At 41.2% G+C, this 15498-nt stretch overlaps 1 protein-coding gene across 1 annotated transcript in view; it reads left to right on the top strand.

The window, feature by feature from the left end:
• CDK5RAP2 (CDK5 regulatory subunit associated protein 2) overlaps window positions 1-15498 on the top strand; it is a 73371-nt gene that overhangs the window by 55708 nt on the left and 2165 nt on the right. The window contains exons 29-37 of the mRNA XM_086858733.1: window positions 975-1100; window positions 4736-4852; window positions 5125-5314; window positions 5532-5653; window positions 7051-7299; window positions 8289-8378; window positions 8483-8742; window positions 10982-11128; window positions 13038-13176. Of these exons, the coding sequence (XP_086714859.1) occupies window positions 975-1100; window positions 4736-4852; window positions 5125-5314; window positions 5532-5653; window positions 7051-7299; window positions 8289-8378; window positions 8483-8742; window positions 10982-11128; window positions 13038-13176 (1440 nt within the window). The remainder of the gene's footprint in view (window positions 1-974; window positions 1101-4735; window positions 4853-5124; window positions 5315-5531; window positions 5654-7050; window positions 7300-8288; window positions 8379-8482; window positions 8743-10981; window positions 11129-13037; window positions 13177-15498) is intronic.

The following is a 15498-nucleotide window of genomic DNA, read 5'->3' as shown; positions in this document are numbered from 1 at the left end:
CACAGAGATGGCAGCCCTGTTTGAGGCAGTGTGTTAGTTTGTGTCCTCATTGTTTTAGGCTATCAGCTTTTACAGTGCTCCAGACACTCTTTAAACAGACAAGTTATAAGGTGAAAATAGACAATTGTCAAGAGATTATGATGTGGAAAAGGAGAGATTTTCCAATTTTATAGAAGCCAGTGTTGTGTTTCCTTGAGAATTGTTAGGTGCTGCATAATTAATAAGTGGTGTCATGTTTGACCTGGATAGTTCCACTGAACACGAGTGATGCTTGCAGTACTTTATCGGCAGCAATGAAAATTTAATAGCTGAGCTGGCACATCCTGTTCAGGGAGAAATATTGCAGAGTAAACCAGGAGTGTGTGACATGGATAAACTGACACATCACACAGTGGCAGGTAGAACAGATCGACTCCTGAATAAGGACGAAACTTGCAGCCAATGGAAGAAAAATTATAGAATGGCAAAGCAAGAAAGAGAAGGTACAGTAATGAAACCTGATACAACAGATTTCTTTATTGTGGAGTGCGTTGTGTAAGTCAAAGTCAAATTTCTCTCTGAGTTTCTCTGGGAGCTTCCTATTGTTGTAAGGAAAAATGTGTGCTGGTGGTGTGCCGAGCCAGAATGTGGAGCTGCATCACAGACCTTTGGATTCTTTCCTCAGTACGGGGAATGTTTCAGTAGATAAAATTGTTATCTGTTCCACTTTTGTAGGAAGAAGAAATCTGAAGAGCCTTAAAACTCTGGACCATTGTTTAAGTTAGAATGTAGAGTAGGAGTTGTCACTGAATGCATGGTTTGAGCATTGTATAGGAAAAGAGTGTTGTGGAGTCAGATATTCAGTATCTGACATTTTTAACAGCTCTGTGTCATCTTTTAGGATTAACATCCATTAGTTTTGACAGGAGTTCAGAGTGTAAAAGAATACAGTCATCTGCTCTAAATAAGAAGTGGTTTCTTGCTTTAATATTTAGAGTTATTAATGGAACACCTGCAAGAAATTAGAATCCTGAGACAACGTTTAGAATACTCCATAAAAACGAACGAGAGACTGAGGAAGCAGCTTGAGAGACAAGTAACAGACAAGGAACTAGATCAAGGTAAGAATTCATTTAATGAGAAACTGAATCCATCTTTCCTGCTGAGAGCCTGAGGGATCAAATGCCACTGGAAAGGTTTGGAGGCACTGTTCTCTGTTGCTGGTGTTCAGCATCTCTGAAAGCCAAGCTCTGAGGTGGATTTAAAACTTCACAATTAGCCAGCTTTCACTAATGATGCTTTTGGAGCACCTTTTGAAGCACCCCATCCCTGTATTTTTCTACACTTTGCTTCACTCTCCTTCCCACCTTTTGCCCCATAGGAAAGTTGATTAATATGTAATATTACTCAGACCAGAAGCAGGTAATAAATACAGACATACTTTCCTTTTCCTCAGTTCCACTGGTATTGACATTAGATTCATTATGTTTTACATCATCCCCGTGATCCATTTCTGTTGTTGTTTAAATGGAGGCAACCTGCACATGGCAGTTTGCTTTCAGGGATAATTTACAGTGATGGAAAGGTGGATAAAAAGCATCCATTTCATTCGTGAAGTATTTACACTGCTGGAAAGGCATTCTGTGCTCGTGAAATAACCAAACTGAAACACTTCCAACTCTTTTACAGCTTCATAAAGATTCTGGCAAGGGCATCCATTAATGCAGTGAAAGTATATTTTCTTTATAAACTGTCTTATGCCTTCCATCTGTCTTCTTGTTGCCTTAGCACATCTACCACTGCGTGCAGGAGAAATTTGGGAAAGTAAAAGAAAAAAGCAACTACCTGTTAGAACAGCTGCTTTTTGTTACTGTGTTCTTTCAGTTCTTGTTTCTCTCTGTATCAAAGATCTCTTTCATGCTATCAGAAATGCACATGCTCTCTTGCTGGTGGTGCTCCTTTTTCCCTGATAGATGAACTTTCTTTGACTTCCAGTGTAAAAAGAAATTCTTCAGTGAAGCTGAGAGGATTCCCAAGGGCATGTGGGAATGGCCTTAAGCTGAAGGAGGGCAGGTTTAGATTGGATATCAGGAGGGAATGTTCCCTGTGAGTGTGGGCAGGCCCTGGCACAGGTGCCCAGGGAAGCTGTGGGTGCCCCTGGATCCCTGGAAGTGCCCAAGGCCAGGCTGGACAGGGCTGGGAGCAGCCTGGGATAGTGGGAGGTGTCCCTGCCCATGGCAGGGGATTGGAACTAATTGAACCTTAAGGTCCCTTCCAACCCAAACCATTATGTGATTTGCATTCAACATTTTTGCTTTTAACTGAATGTCCTTAGTTTGTTTTCCTTTAAAACACAAGGCTAAGTTGTATCATACATAATTGTTTATGGCAACCTGCTAAATTCATGATATTGAATTGTTTGTTCAACAAAAGTTATTGCATAGATTTATTCTTGTCTGATAAATATTGTATGGATGTGTATACACACATCTGCCCACTGTTCTTGCCATGTTATTTTTAATATTTAGATTCTTTAAGTATTTAAATGCCTCTGGGCTTCCAGTATCCTATAAATGACTCAAATGCTGGTAATGACTACATCATTCCTGTAGAGCTGAGGCTTGCAGTGCAAGTAGAACTAAAATAATTGCTTCAATCATTTCAAATGTTAAACTGCAAAATAAAATCAAAGGTTTAATTTTGAGTGTCCTAAGTTTCAAACGTTCTTAACAGCAGTTAACATTAAAAGGGGGTTTGTTTCCTTTTTTTCACCCACAAGTAGCTGATGTTTCTACTCAGACTTCTCTTCAGCTTTTGAATGCCTTTATTTTGCTTTCCCTGGGAGTGAATATCTCCTTCTTCATTGCTGTGATTTTCAATAGTGCCTTTCTTTCAGTCGGTGTTTCCTTTGAAACCTTCAAGGTACGCTTCCTTAGCACTCACTTTTTCAGCACAAAACAGAATGGAAACTCAAGTGTATTGCAATTGTGGGCCCTGATGCTCCACTTTCCTCTGGTTAGGGGGACCTTTGCCTCTGTGCAGAGAGTAATTGATGTCAGCAGGGCTCTGCACAGAAGTAGCAGTCTCAGTAGTGGGTCAAACTGTGGGATTGTGGCCCTATTACCACTGGCTCTACATTATCTCTTATTATGGAAGATAACCAATAGTTATATTCTGAAGCCTTTCAGTAGAACTGTGATAGCGTAACTTTTCAAATGGGATAAAGCTGGGTGATGGGCAATAAATTAAATTAGAATCAAGATGAGACCATCAAGCCTTGCCACTTCAACTTGGATTGCTTTGTTACAGTCTGAAAGGAGAAAGCCTTTTGAGTTCACAGAGCTGCCTCAACTCTTTAACATATAGATAGTAAAATGCCATTAGTGCCAGGCTTCCAGAGCCTTTGAGTCTTTCAGCAGTGACAAGAGGTTCATATCATGGCACACTACATCCCAGTTAGGTAGTGGGTAAAAGCTTCAATTGGGATTACAATAAAATGAGATTACTCAGAGGAAGTGCAGCACATCAAATTGAATTGAACTGCCAGAGCTGAAAGGCATCCTTCTCATACATTCAGCTAATTTTTTTTGCCAGCTGGTTATTTCTCTATTTAACCAAATAGTTGACACTCATGTACTTATCTCAGGCTTTAAAGTGCAGGAGATAGTGGGATAACCAATCAGCTGAAAAATGCTTTAATTCCAGTGGCTCCTGAAGTGTTTTACTGACTATGAGAAGGTTACAAAGGGCAGTAGCAATGAGTTTGCATTTCGGAGGCAGCATCTTGAGAGTGGGATGTGGCACTTTGCAGGCTGTGCTGCAGCAGTGCACATCACTGGGGGTGACTAGCACCAGTACAGTGCATTGAGGATGGCCTGGGCTGGGATTTAACTGGCTGAACTGGGGATTTAACACTTAGATTCACAGTAAGATCCTCAGAGCAGGATTCTTCACCCTTACGTTTGTCCAAGTCAGACATTTAATCCGTGCCAGTTACCAGAGTTTCTTGTGGAGGCACTGGAAGGAAATCCAGCTCTTGGAGGAGAGGGGATCTCATCCTCAGAGATGTGAGGGGAGAAAACACAGGGTGATTGAGCTCTGGAGGGGCCTGTTCCTCCCCATGGCTGATGATGAGTGATCAAGACTGGCTCAGTTACCTAAATTTTAGAAACACTGATTTAAGAGGGATAAATCTTCATCCCTGTGATCATAAATGGGCTCTGAGTTTGTAATCTGAGGCCAAGACAGTGACTCCAGCCTTATGCTCTTGCCTGTGTGGTAACAGATCTATCACCAGACAATTTCCAAGCCTCCCTGCAGTAACCCCTGGGGATTAGCTGGTAGAATCCCACAGTTCTCTCACTAAGTAAAATGGAGTATGAGCAGAGCAAGACTAAAATACATGGTAAACCCTCCTACAATTTTCTTTTCAAATCATAGCAATGTCACAAAATACTCCTGCATTTTGTCCTGTTGGGATTTTAGCTGATAGGTAAAGACTGCCAAGGATAATTCTGCAATTTTAGTAATGGTTGCCCAGCAATGAGAGGCACTTGTGCTGCACAGGGCTTTGGATTACTTGGCATTAACCTGAGCTGCCTTTTAGCCTGTAGTGATAACCTTCAAAATATATAGGGGAGAAATAGCTTTTATAGCATGTTTTTCTGCAATTTTTTAAATTGTTCTTGTCTGGAAAGTTTAATCTTTAATGACCTAGAGATGACTCATAAATCATCTTTTATGTATATATTTATAGGTTCTGCAAACATTTTTATCCATGGCTCAGAGCAGCATAATTCCCTGACTTCTGAAATACATTTCCTGAGGAAGCAAAATCAAGTTCTGAATGCAATGCTAGCAAAAGGATCTAGAGGTAAAAATGTAAACTGTTCTTTATAGAAGCAGCCTGCAGCTCATCCCAGATCAGAAAACAATAAAATATTCACAGTCCACTCATTAAATTGACTTAACCATTCTTCACACCCCTGAAATTCCATGCTCAACCATCAGCATTCAAGCTGGGATTAGCAATAATGGAGTAGCAGCTGGTTTTTTTCAGATAGCCTCTGAAAAAGCTGATTTAGTTAAAAATCATAGCTTTAGTGTGTTGTGGGCATTGCAGATACCTTGTGGTTCTTGTTTCAGATAAGCAAAAGGAAAATGAAAAGTTAAGAGAATCTCTTTCTAAGAAGAATGCAATCATTGAGCATCTTCATGAGGACCATGAATGTATCAAGAAAGAAAACGAAAAATTGCAAAAGCAAATTTGCCAAAAGGAAGATGAAATCAGATACCTGACTTGTCAAATTTACAGCAGTCGCAATGAACTGAACAGGTATTGATTCTGTCCACATTTAAAGAGTCATTTAGAGAAGAAGTTGTCAGTAGTGTGACAGGAATGTGTTTAGCCATAGCCATTAACATTAATGAGGGGCATGGATATATTCAAAAGGCAAGGGAAGAATTATGGAGGGAAAGAGGAATGGATTTTAGATTTTGAAAAAAAAAAAAAAAATCAGAATTTAACTCAGCTGTTTATTGGGACTTAACAGGTTGCAAACAGAAATTAATGTCAAGCAGCATCAAATCTCTGAGAATGAGAAGCTGCTGCAGTCGCTGCGGACTGAGATCAAGGTTTATGAGAAGCTGGAAGAAGCAAGGAGGAAGGGGACAGGTATCAATGCACAGTTATCTCTGTACCCTTTGCCCTTGCACCTCTTCCCTCTGAACATGCTCTTGTCAAGGGCCAGGAGGGCTGGTCACTGTTCCTTGACTTCTGCTTGTGGCTGCTCTGCAAAGAGAACTGACAACAACCTGCTGCTCAAATGCGTTCTCCTTGTGGTGACTGCAAGCCTGAGATGTGTCAGATGTTGACTACACACCCCCAAGTTTCCTGCATCTTTTTAGCTAAGTTAAAAACCAGAATTGAAGACTTAATGGTTCAGGCTGGATGAGTTTTCTGGGGATCTTAAAAATTTTCTTGTCATTTAAAAACCTGCTGCTGCATCCTTGCAGGTCCTGCTTACCCAGGTTGCTCCTGCTTTCTCTTGGTGGAAGGTGAGGGGAGAGGCTTCTCTCTGGGGCTAGCAGAGGTGCTGGGACTGCCTTCTCAGTGAGCTGTTTAATAATTTTCATGTCCACTCTGCTGTCAGTAAAGGTGAGAGGAGGACTGGAGTTCACCTGAGTTCTTCCTCCCCCTTGGAAGGAAGCTGTGCCACCACGTAGCTGTTGGTGTGCTGAGGTAAAGAGTGGGATGCTGTTCATTGCTGAAAAGCTCTTCCCACATCCAGCACATTTCCCACTGGAAGTTCTTAGAAAGTTGCTTTTTTCTCCCTGCTGCTCCAAGTGTTATGCTCTGCTGCCACTGCTTTTCCTGGCTGGCTGCAGCAGAAGAGCCCTGCTGGCACAAGGCTTTAAGGCAGAGTTGGGCTGGATTCTCCAAGGGATTCTCCTTGCAGAGCTCCTGATGTCATTAGAGAGTGGCAGCACCCTCCTCATGTGTCTGAGCCCCTTCCCACTGTCTGCAGAACACCCTGAACAGTTGGATTTCAGCAGGAGAGAATGCATGGGGTTGTTTGTGTACTGATCTCTCTGTGAGAAGGCAAACACAGCCCTTGCTTTTCTCAGGTTCAGATTTGTTCCTCTGGTTGCCAGGTGATCACTGTTTTCCTTTTCCTTCGGTGTATAAAATTAAACTCCCAGTTCTGTTCCATCCCTCCTCTGCACTCTGATGTTCTCCATTCCTTTTCCTTTCCCCAGACTGTGCATTAATGCACTTCACATTTTGTAAACACTCTTCATTCTCCTTTTATCTAATTTTTTAGCTTTTGGCATGAGACATTGTAGCTTTCATGGACAAAATAAAAAACAATTTTCAGCTCTTTAAATCTTTCAAGGGTAGAAGCAATTAAGACATGCTTTTTTTTGTCAAACCATTATCTTAATGCTGTTTGTAGTTAATTCTTAATATTGAGGATAATACTGGTTATAACTTACTTGCTGAGGGTTCTAGTGAGTAATACTATTTTAATTGTTAGAGATGTTTGAGTGTTTCTTTTGAAATGGTCTCAGATCCCAGATGTGATGCCTCAGAAGAATTCCGGAAAGATCAGAATAATCCACTGGATTTACACGAGCTGCTGACTGAAATCCAGAGCCTGCGAGTGCAGCTGGAGAGGAGCATAGACACCAACAAGTCTTTGCATGAAAAACTGGAAGAACAGCTTTCCAAAGGGAAGAGAGAGGAAGTGGGAGTGGTGTCAGCTGTCAGTATCAACTGTCTGCTGAAGCCAGGCTCTCAGCCCTGTGCAGGACTGGATGGTATTGTGCTCTCTGTGCTCTTGGGCTACTGCAGAACCTGGGTCTCATTCTTGAGCGATGCTCCTACAGCCTTAAACAACATCAGCTCTCCTAAAATCCCTCTTCTGTTAGAGCTGGGGTGTGAAGTGCACACTGCACTGTCCTAGAGCCTCCAGCTGGTGCTTCCTTTGCATGCAAGCAGAGCATTTGCAGAGTCTCTGGGATGGGAGCATGCCTGCAATAAATTGCTATAAATTTTTGCTTACCTGGGGTGTTGTTTTTTCACTGCTGAGCTCTGTAGTGTTTGCTAAGGGTGAGTGTATATTACTCAGGAATGATCAATAAGTGCACTAAATGGGCTCTGGATAAATCAGTTGTCCCCTCTTTGCCCTTGAGGAATATTTTACCTTTATTTCAATCACTGTTAAGTGATGCTATTTTAGCAAATGAAGGAAAGTGTAATGTTTACACCCAGGGTTAGGTTATGGTTCCAATATTGATGTACATGGGATAGAGAGGGCACCAGAATCTTCCTCCTTAAAGTAACAGCTTTCCATACATCCAGAGAAAGCCACATGGAGCAGAAAGATTCCTTGGAATGTCAGCAGCTGAGTTTTTTAGATGTGCTTTTCTCTTGGGTGCTTAGTGGAAGTTCTGAAGGAAGAATATGGAGACAATCTTCAGTGTGCTGCAATTGTGAAAAGTGTCCTACTTCCTGTGGAGTTAACAGGAAGCTTATATTTGTTAATAAAACATGTTCATCAGGGTATATTTTAGATTTTTTAACTATGGTTTGATTCTGGGAGATACCTATTATTTGGATAGATGCTCAGGCATAAAAGTAGATAAATACTGGAAGATCCATGGCATGATACTAGAAAAATGAGCTGGTTTTCCCTGCTTCCCTGCTTTTATCAGCAATAAAAGGAACTGAAGAGCTGGGAGGGTTTTTTTTAAAATGCATGTAAACATCTAATAATACAGCTTTCCTTCTCCTTTTTTATATGTAGAAAATCTCTGCAGCTGCCCTGCTGCCAGGAGGAACATTTGTGAGCTGCAGAAGCAGCAGCACAGACGCTGCATTTCAGCGGAGAAACCAGGTACAGCCAGCCCGGCCGTTAACGAGAAGTCAGGCGCAAATTAATTTTATTGTGTGAGGATTAAAAAAAAAACAAACCCCACTGAGCCGATTTTTCTGTGCCAGGTACTGAGGCAGCCCCTCAGGATGACATGGACAGTGCCTCCCTGTGCAGCAGCAGCTCGGGCTCCAGCAGGACGTGCACCCCACGCCTGGTGCCCGGCCATCGGATGTGGGCGGACAGGAACGGCCGGCACGTCCTGGGCCTCATCGAGGACTACGATGCCCTGAGGAAACAGATCTCAGAGGGGCAGCAGGTGCTGGCAGACATGGAGATTGCACTCAGGGAGGTCACTGGCACCAAGCTGCAGGAGCCTGGAGTAAAGGTGAGCGCTGAAATCCTCTACAGGAGGGTGGTTTTTACCCAGAGGCGCAAAACGGTGTGAAGGGAAGAACCGACTGAATAACTCGGGGCGCCTCAAGCTTGGCACAGTCAGCAGCTAGATGGACTCAGTGTGATTCTGAGTTAGTTAATTCTAGGCCTTTAAGCAATGTCACTTTCAGTTTTGGCTTTAAATGAGGTAAAACTGCTTGGTTTTGCTGTGGAAATCGGTGTTTGTTGCACGGGAAATGATAAAAAAAGCCAAACAAAAGAAGCAGCAGAAAACCCCAGGTAAAAATCTAAAATGCTGTAGAGAGGGTTTCAACTAGGGGTGTGTAAAAGTAACCTAAGAATAAAAATAATTACAATTTTCATATAATGAAGGCTTGAGATGAACCTAGGAAATATAAGACAATTAAAAAATTGTGATACAGAGCTGACAAAGTTCTCCCCTTATTTGAATTCAGCCTTTTAGTAACACCAGGTTATAACTGCACATTAAAGATTGATGTATGCTGATGAGGCTTGTTACATATTACATTCATATTTCAGGGAAGATTTTTTATATTTTTCCTCTTCCTGGTTATCAGTTGAACATTTAACAATATCATAAGCTAGTCCAGAAACTTGAATATTTCATTAATAATCAAACACTGTATTCTAGGACTCACTATCATCCTTTCTTCATTCTCTGACAGTGTTAGCCACTCATGGTGCTCTTGCTGCAGTCTTAGGGATGCTTAACCAATAAAATGTTTATTTTCACTTGAATAACCTCTGTCCTTTTTGTCTAGAACAGGAGAACTAGTTAGTGTTTACTTCTGCTAATTTTCTCTTATGTAATATTAATTTTTGGACACAGTTAACGATGGCATATTTGGGGTGATTTGAAAAGACAGATTTTCCTACAAGCTTCAATTAAAGGGAAGGAACAATCTGTGCACATCTGTGGCATCTAACAGGGAGCTAAGAAACTTAAACCCCAGCAGGAAGGGCCTGGATCAGGCAGGGAAAACAGCAGCCAGTGGTAAAAATAATGAACCACTGGCATGGAGGGTGCTCAGAGACACTGACTGCAGGCAGTTCTGAGGATAGATTATGCCAATGCTTAAAAATTCCATGTGATGCTTTCCTGCCTTGGAGAGGGAAAGGAAACTAAGTGTCTAATGAAGGTCCTTTTCACCCCTATGATTTTATGATAATATAAATGCTGTAAAAACCATGCTTACTGCTCTTCAGAAAACAGTTCTTAACTTCAGGGATGAATTAATGCTACTTATTTTTGCAGTTATAATTAGTGAAGCTGTTGAAGGTGCAGTCTGCAACAATTCTGAAATTCTTTTTGTGGTATCACATGTGTGCTCACACAGTCAAATGATGCCTGAATGACACTTAAGACTCTCTGAAGTATCATATATTTCCCAATGACCTAGTTAACATACTGATAATGACTGAAAAAGTAATCTCTCTAAGTTTTTAACTTGTTTTGTTGGTGTAAAGATAAAAGCAGTAAGTTTCACAATTTGCAGTTTGCTATCAAGCTTTACATCACTGAAGTTTCAGACTACTTAGCAAATGGGATATTTTATGTGACAGGAGGATTCTGGTTTGATAACAATGCTAAATAAATATTCAGATTATATCCTGCATGGGGCAGGAACTGCAAATGCTTTTCTTTCATTACCCTTCCCCCTTCTGTAGCACCATTGCTTTGGTAATTCATTTCCTCCCCTCACATTCTTTTCCTCCTTTATTTCCCATTTATGCAATTTCTTCCATTTGGTTTTCTCATCTGTCAGCAGAGGAAAACATTTTATGTGTACCCTGATAGTTATTTTAGCATTAAATGGAACAGTTTAAAGGGTCTGCTAAGGAAGAAACATCTATAGTGCTTAAATTGATGTCTGTAATCATTGACTTTCAAATAACATGACACAAAATGCAAATGAAGAAAGAAGAGAGTTGCCAACTGTTACCATGTGGCATAGCAAATCTAGTAAATATAATCTATTGTTAATCATGGTTATTGATTAGGATAAATCCCCTCCCTTGCTGAAATTCTCAGATGATACATAATTCAGCAGCCTTTGTTAACTAACAAATTAGTTTTTATGGCACACAATGGCTGTGTACATTATCTGAAATATGAAATCACACCAGCTGGATTAAACCCATTAATTAAGATTACACTTTCATAATGGTTTAAGTATAAAATATGAAATGTCTCTAATCCTGTGATACAGGTACCAGAGCAGGCATCCCTGCATGGCTTTTCCACCAACACTCACACAGTCCAGCAGATTTTAGAAGAGGCTGCACGTTCCCTGAAGCTTCTCTGGAGAGTTTCTCTTCCCCTGAAAGCTGCTCATGGTACTGCTCAGGGCATTCAGGTACTGCTGGGCTCCATCTGGCCTTGGCTGCTTTGGCTGGGGGTTTGGGGTGGTTGCTTGGACTCTGGGAATGTCTCCAGGAAGATGCACCAGTTGCAGATGTGTCAATTGGGAACATGTTGGAAAATCGTGACCCCAGGCTCTGGAGACGTGGATTCAGTGTAAGGCTGGGTGTGTCCTGGTCATGTTGTGTGGCCAGGTGTTCATTTACAACATACTTTGTAATAAAGATGGAATATCTAATCCTGTTACATGAGATTCAGGGAATCCAGGGAGGTGGCACATGATCCAGCTCAACAGGAGAAGGTTTGGGCTCCCTGGTACTTGAACCAAATTCAATTTGATCATGTGTGTATTGGTAAGAAGAGAAACATCAGCAACTTGGATGTAATCTCAGCTACATTTTCTTTTATGTTGTTGATGCCAAAGCTGTAAAAGAAGAAGCTTTTGTAAAAGTGTGACAGAGCCCCAAGACAAGTTTTATAACACTTTAACTAAAAAGGATTGCACTATGTAAATGAATAAAAGTAAACTAAATGAAGAATGAAATATCTCTGCTGTCAGAATACCACCACTCAGCATTGACACTGTTTCAAACCCTGACTCTAAAATAAATCTAAAGTGATTTCACTGAGGTTTTTGTATGTGTTTATTAAGGGAAGCAGGATATTTCTGAAAAAAACCCCTCAAACTTTGGGAAAACAAACATTTTCTATGTAATTTCATAACATTTTTGGTGATAATTTTTTAGCATCCTTAAATATATAAAATCACAAAAGCAGTGGGAGTGAAGTTCGCTGTCTGATACATTCACTGATGTTTCAGCTCCAGATTTGGGATGCCTTGGCAAGGGTGTGTACTTCCATTTTTATCCTCATGTGTGTAATCCATGCAGGCAGCTCCGTGCTGGCCTGGATTGCAGGGACTCAACGTCCCTCACCCACACAGGGCTTTCAGGATGTGGGGGATGCATCTCCTGCTCTCCTGACACTGATCTGAGCCTTGCTTTGGATCACTCACTCCTGAAAGGCTGATCTTAATGTTTGTGGGGATCTGAATTCCCAGGATGCTCCTCATTAGAGCCCCATAGGATCTTTTCTGGAGTTTCTTATCCAACACCCCCTGATCCTAAGGATATTAGATTACTCCTGACGTCTTAAATTCAGAATATGAAAGAATCTCTCTCTCTCTCTTGAAGTTTGGATTCTAAAATACTCTGAGGATTCAGTGCCTTCTCTGTACCCCCACAGCAGTTGTGAGTAATCAGTTCTTCTGCAGAGATAACTAGTTGGGGAAAATTTCAGAAGTTTTGTTACTTAACAAGTGGCACAACAAGGAAAAAAAGGTCCAAGCTTAAATCTGCACAAGGACCCAAATCAGTGACACTGATGTGCCAGGGCTTCTCACAGTCCTGTTTTACAAGTCACTGAGCAGAACTTAGTTGGGATTGGTGGTGAAAACTGAACCTTTACAATGATACTGTCAAATAATTTTGCAGTTAAACTGTCCCAGTGCCTTTTAGCCCTGTGCTAAAGGCAGCATCAGCCACTACACAAGGAGGAAGCTGTAATTCTGAACCTGGCAGACAGGGCACTGATCTCTTGGCACTGGCCTTCCTTATCTTTTCTAGAATAGAACAAATATAGGCACCTGTCTAATAGACTTTGCTCAGTCTAATAGACAAATGACTTGCACTAAATTCCAGCTAAGAATTGTGGTGTCACAGAATCTCATGTCATGGGGGGTGTGAAGGAGGAAGGGCAGGACTCAGTGGTGGTCCTCCACTCCTTTGAGTTGTTGGTACACCAAGGAAGCTTGAGGGTACTTGCACCAAGGTACTGAACAATTCCCAATGCAGAAAATACTTTCAGCAAGTAGTTTAATATCTTATTTTCTTCTCTCAATTTAGGATGAAGGAATGAAAGCAGAAATATTTAGGTTGCGTAAGAAACTGTGTGAGCAAGAGAAGAAATTGCACAGCACGGTGAAACGTCTGCACTCCACAAACCAGCTGAAGGAAAACATGGAGAAAGTCATCATTGACCAGTGTGAGTGTGTGCTTTAATAATGATTCTGATTTTATGTCTGTAGAATTTTTACCTTTAAAAATGGTGTTCCCTCGTGCTCTCCAGTGACAAACAGGCTGAGGCTGTGCTGGACTGATGGAGCCTCATTCCACTGGGCAGAAGTTGCCCAAAGTACAAAAGGCTGTAGAGGATACCATGGGAAGCTGTTCATGGTTTTACACAAACCACTGATAAAGTGTCAATCCATGCAGCTGCCACTAATTCCTCCTTGGGTTATTCCATTTTGGGTACTCTTGTTTCTCTTTTGCAGCAGTTCTGGACAGAGGCAAAGTTACTGTCTGCTGTAAACGTTTTCAGCCAGAGTTTTTGACATTGTCAAAACTGTGATTTTGCCTCAGTGTTAATAAATGTGGAATTAGGCTTTTACATTTTCTGAGGTACTGCCCTGCAAGGAGCTCTGTCAGTGCTCTGCAGCAGACTAAGAAGTGCAGGAAAACAAGCTCACGATAAGAGAAACAAAAACTTGCTATGAGTAATTTTTTTAAAGAAAAATTAGGGCATGCTGTTGAATTCTATTTTACCCTTAGTGGCCATGTCTAGAAAAATATCTGGAAACATGAAAACAAGTGGGACAAAGGGAGTATTGTAGCTGTGTTAAGCCAGGTGTCTGTTTGAAGAGATCTATCTCTGCTGCTTTAGACTTTAATCACTCACCAGAAGAGATCTGAATAGAACTCTCCTCTACTTTCCTGCTACAGAAATATGTGAAATTGTGGGAGGAGGAGTTCATTTTCATCTGTAAAAACAAAAAAAATGCAAAAAATCCATTCTTGCCTCCTCTGAAGTGGTGGGACTGAATGGCTCATTAGTCCTTGATGGAGTGGCACTTGTGCTATCAGTAATTAATCTAGACTGGAAAATTTTCCACACCATACAAAGTTATAAAAATATCCATAATATTATATGTTACTCAAGTCAGTTAAATGCAATGTAGAGTGATAAATGCTATTTTGCTCCATAGCCTGTAATTTTTATATCTAAGGCCCATATATCTTCTGCCTGCAGATTTTTGTTGTTTCAAGCATTTATGGGCTGGTGTTTGGTCACTTCTTTCAAAATTGCTTTATTATATGTGTACAAATTACTTGTATTAAGTCATAAATTGTGTTTCGTTCGTGTTGTAGAGCCAAATAGCTCAGTTTGGGGTTGTCATGTAAAAATCAAAGCTATTCTATTACATCTTTACAAATAATGTCCCTGAGGTAGATTGACTGGTCTGGTTTGTCCAGTTCCAGTGTTATCTCAGACACGCTGGGTAATTTCAGAGCTAGGCCAGGTATAAATCCACAGAGAATTTACCCTTATAGACAGAATTTACCCTGAGCCACTCCACCCACACTTCCCTAAAGCAAACAGTGCCTCTTGCCCTAAATGTGCTCACTTTTTTATCAGGGCATTCAACCTCCTCTGAATGAGGTGCTGAGAAACTGAAACCTGCATTTTCTGAAATCCCTGTAATGCAAATCTCTGCTTGGAGAGCAGCAGCTGTGCCAGCAGTGGCACAGCTCCCAAATTTTCCTCATCAGCAGAATTTAATAGTTTTGATTTAGAAAAATCTAGTTTGCCAGGTGAAATGGGTTTAGTAGCAGAGCTCCTCTGAGCAGAGAGCACTCTGCCACACAAAAAGACCTGGATGTGATTTTCTCCAAGTTTCATTGATTATGGGAATTATGGATGTCGAGTTGCCTTTGTCTTAAAAGAGCAATTTCAGAAATGTTGCTAATTTGCATCTGTACACAAATTCCTGGCCAAGCCTGCAGCAAAACTGGGGGACCACCTGAAGCTGCTGGATTTTATCAGGTTGTTTACAGTTGGTTTTGAGATTCCTTCCCTTCTCCTTTCTCTAGCAAGAAATGGGAAGCACTGCAGTAGGTGACCTTGCCTGCCTTCATTCTGCACACATCCTGTTACCTGCCTGCTCCAGTGAGGATATTCAGGTTCCCTCTGTTATGTAGCTGAACATTCCTAAATATATTTAGAGGCAGAGACTGGAACATTCTTGTGGCTCAGAGTCTTCTGTGTGCTCTCTCTGGCGAGAGAGCTCATTGCTTATAAACCTCATCTGAACCTCTGAGCATGGAACAATGCAGTGCCAAATTGCAGTAATCTGCCAAGGGTGTAATTATCTCGTGACAGCTCTACCCTTGGAGTTGTTGGCTTCTCATTGTTGTAATGAAAAATCTTTATTATGGCTAAATTGTTTATTTTTGAGACAGGAATATCAAATTGGTGCTTGTGAGTGGTGCATTTCAGCAGTTAGAGAGCTGACATAGATTAGAGACT

Source organism: Cyanistes caeruleus, chromosome 20 (genome assembly GCF_971803275.1).
Source record: "Cyanistes caeruleus chromosome 20, bCyaCae1.hap1.1, whole genome shotgun sequence".
Lineage (NCBI taxonomy): Eukaryota > Metazoa > Chordata > Aves > Passeriformes > Paridae > Cyanistes > Cyanistes caeruleus.
The sequence above is the reverse complement of the archived record's forward strand: the minus strand, read 5'-3'. Positions and strand labels throughout refer to the sequence as shown.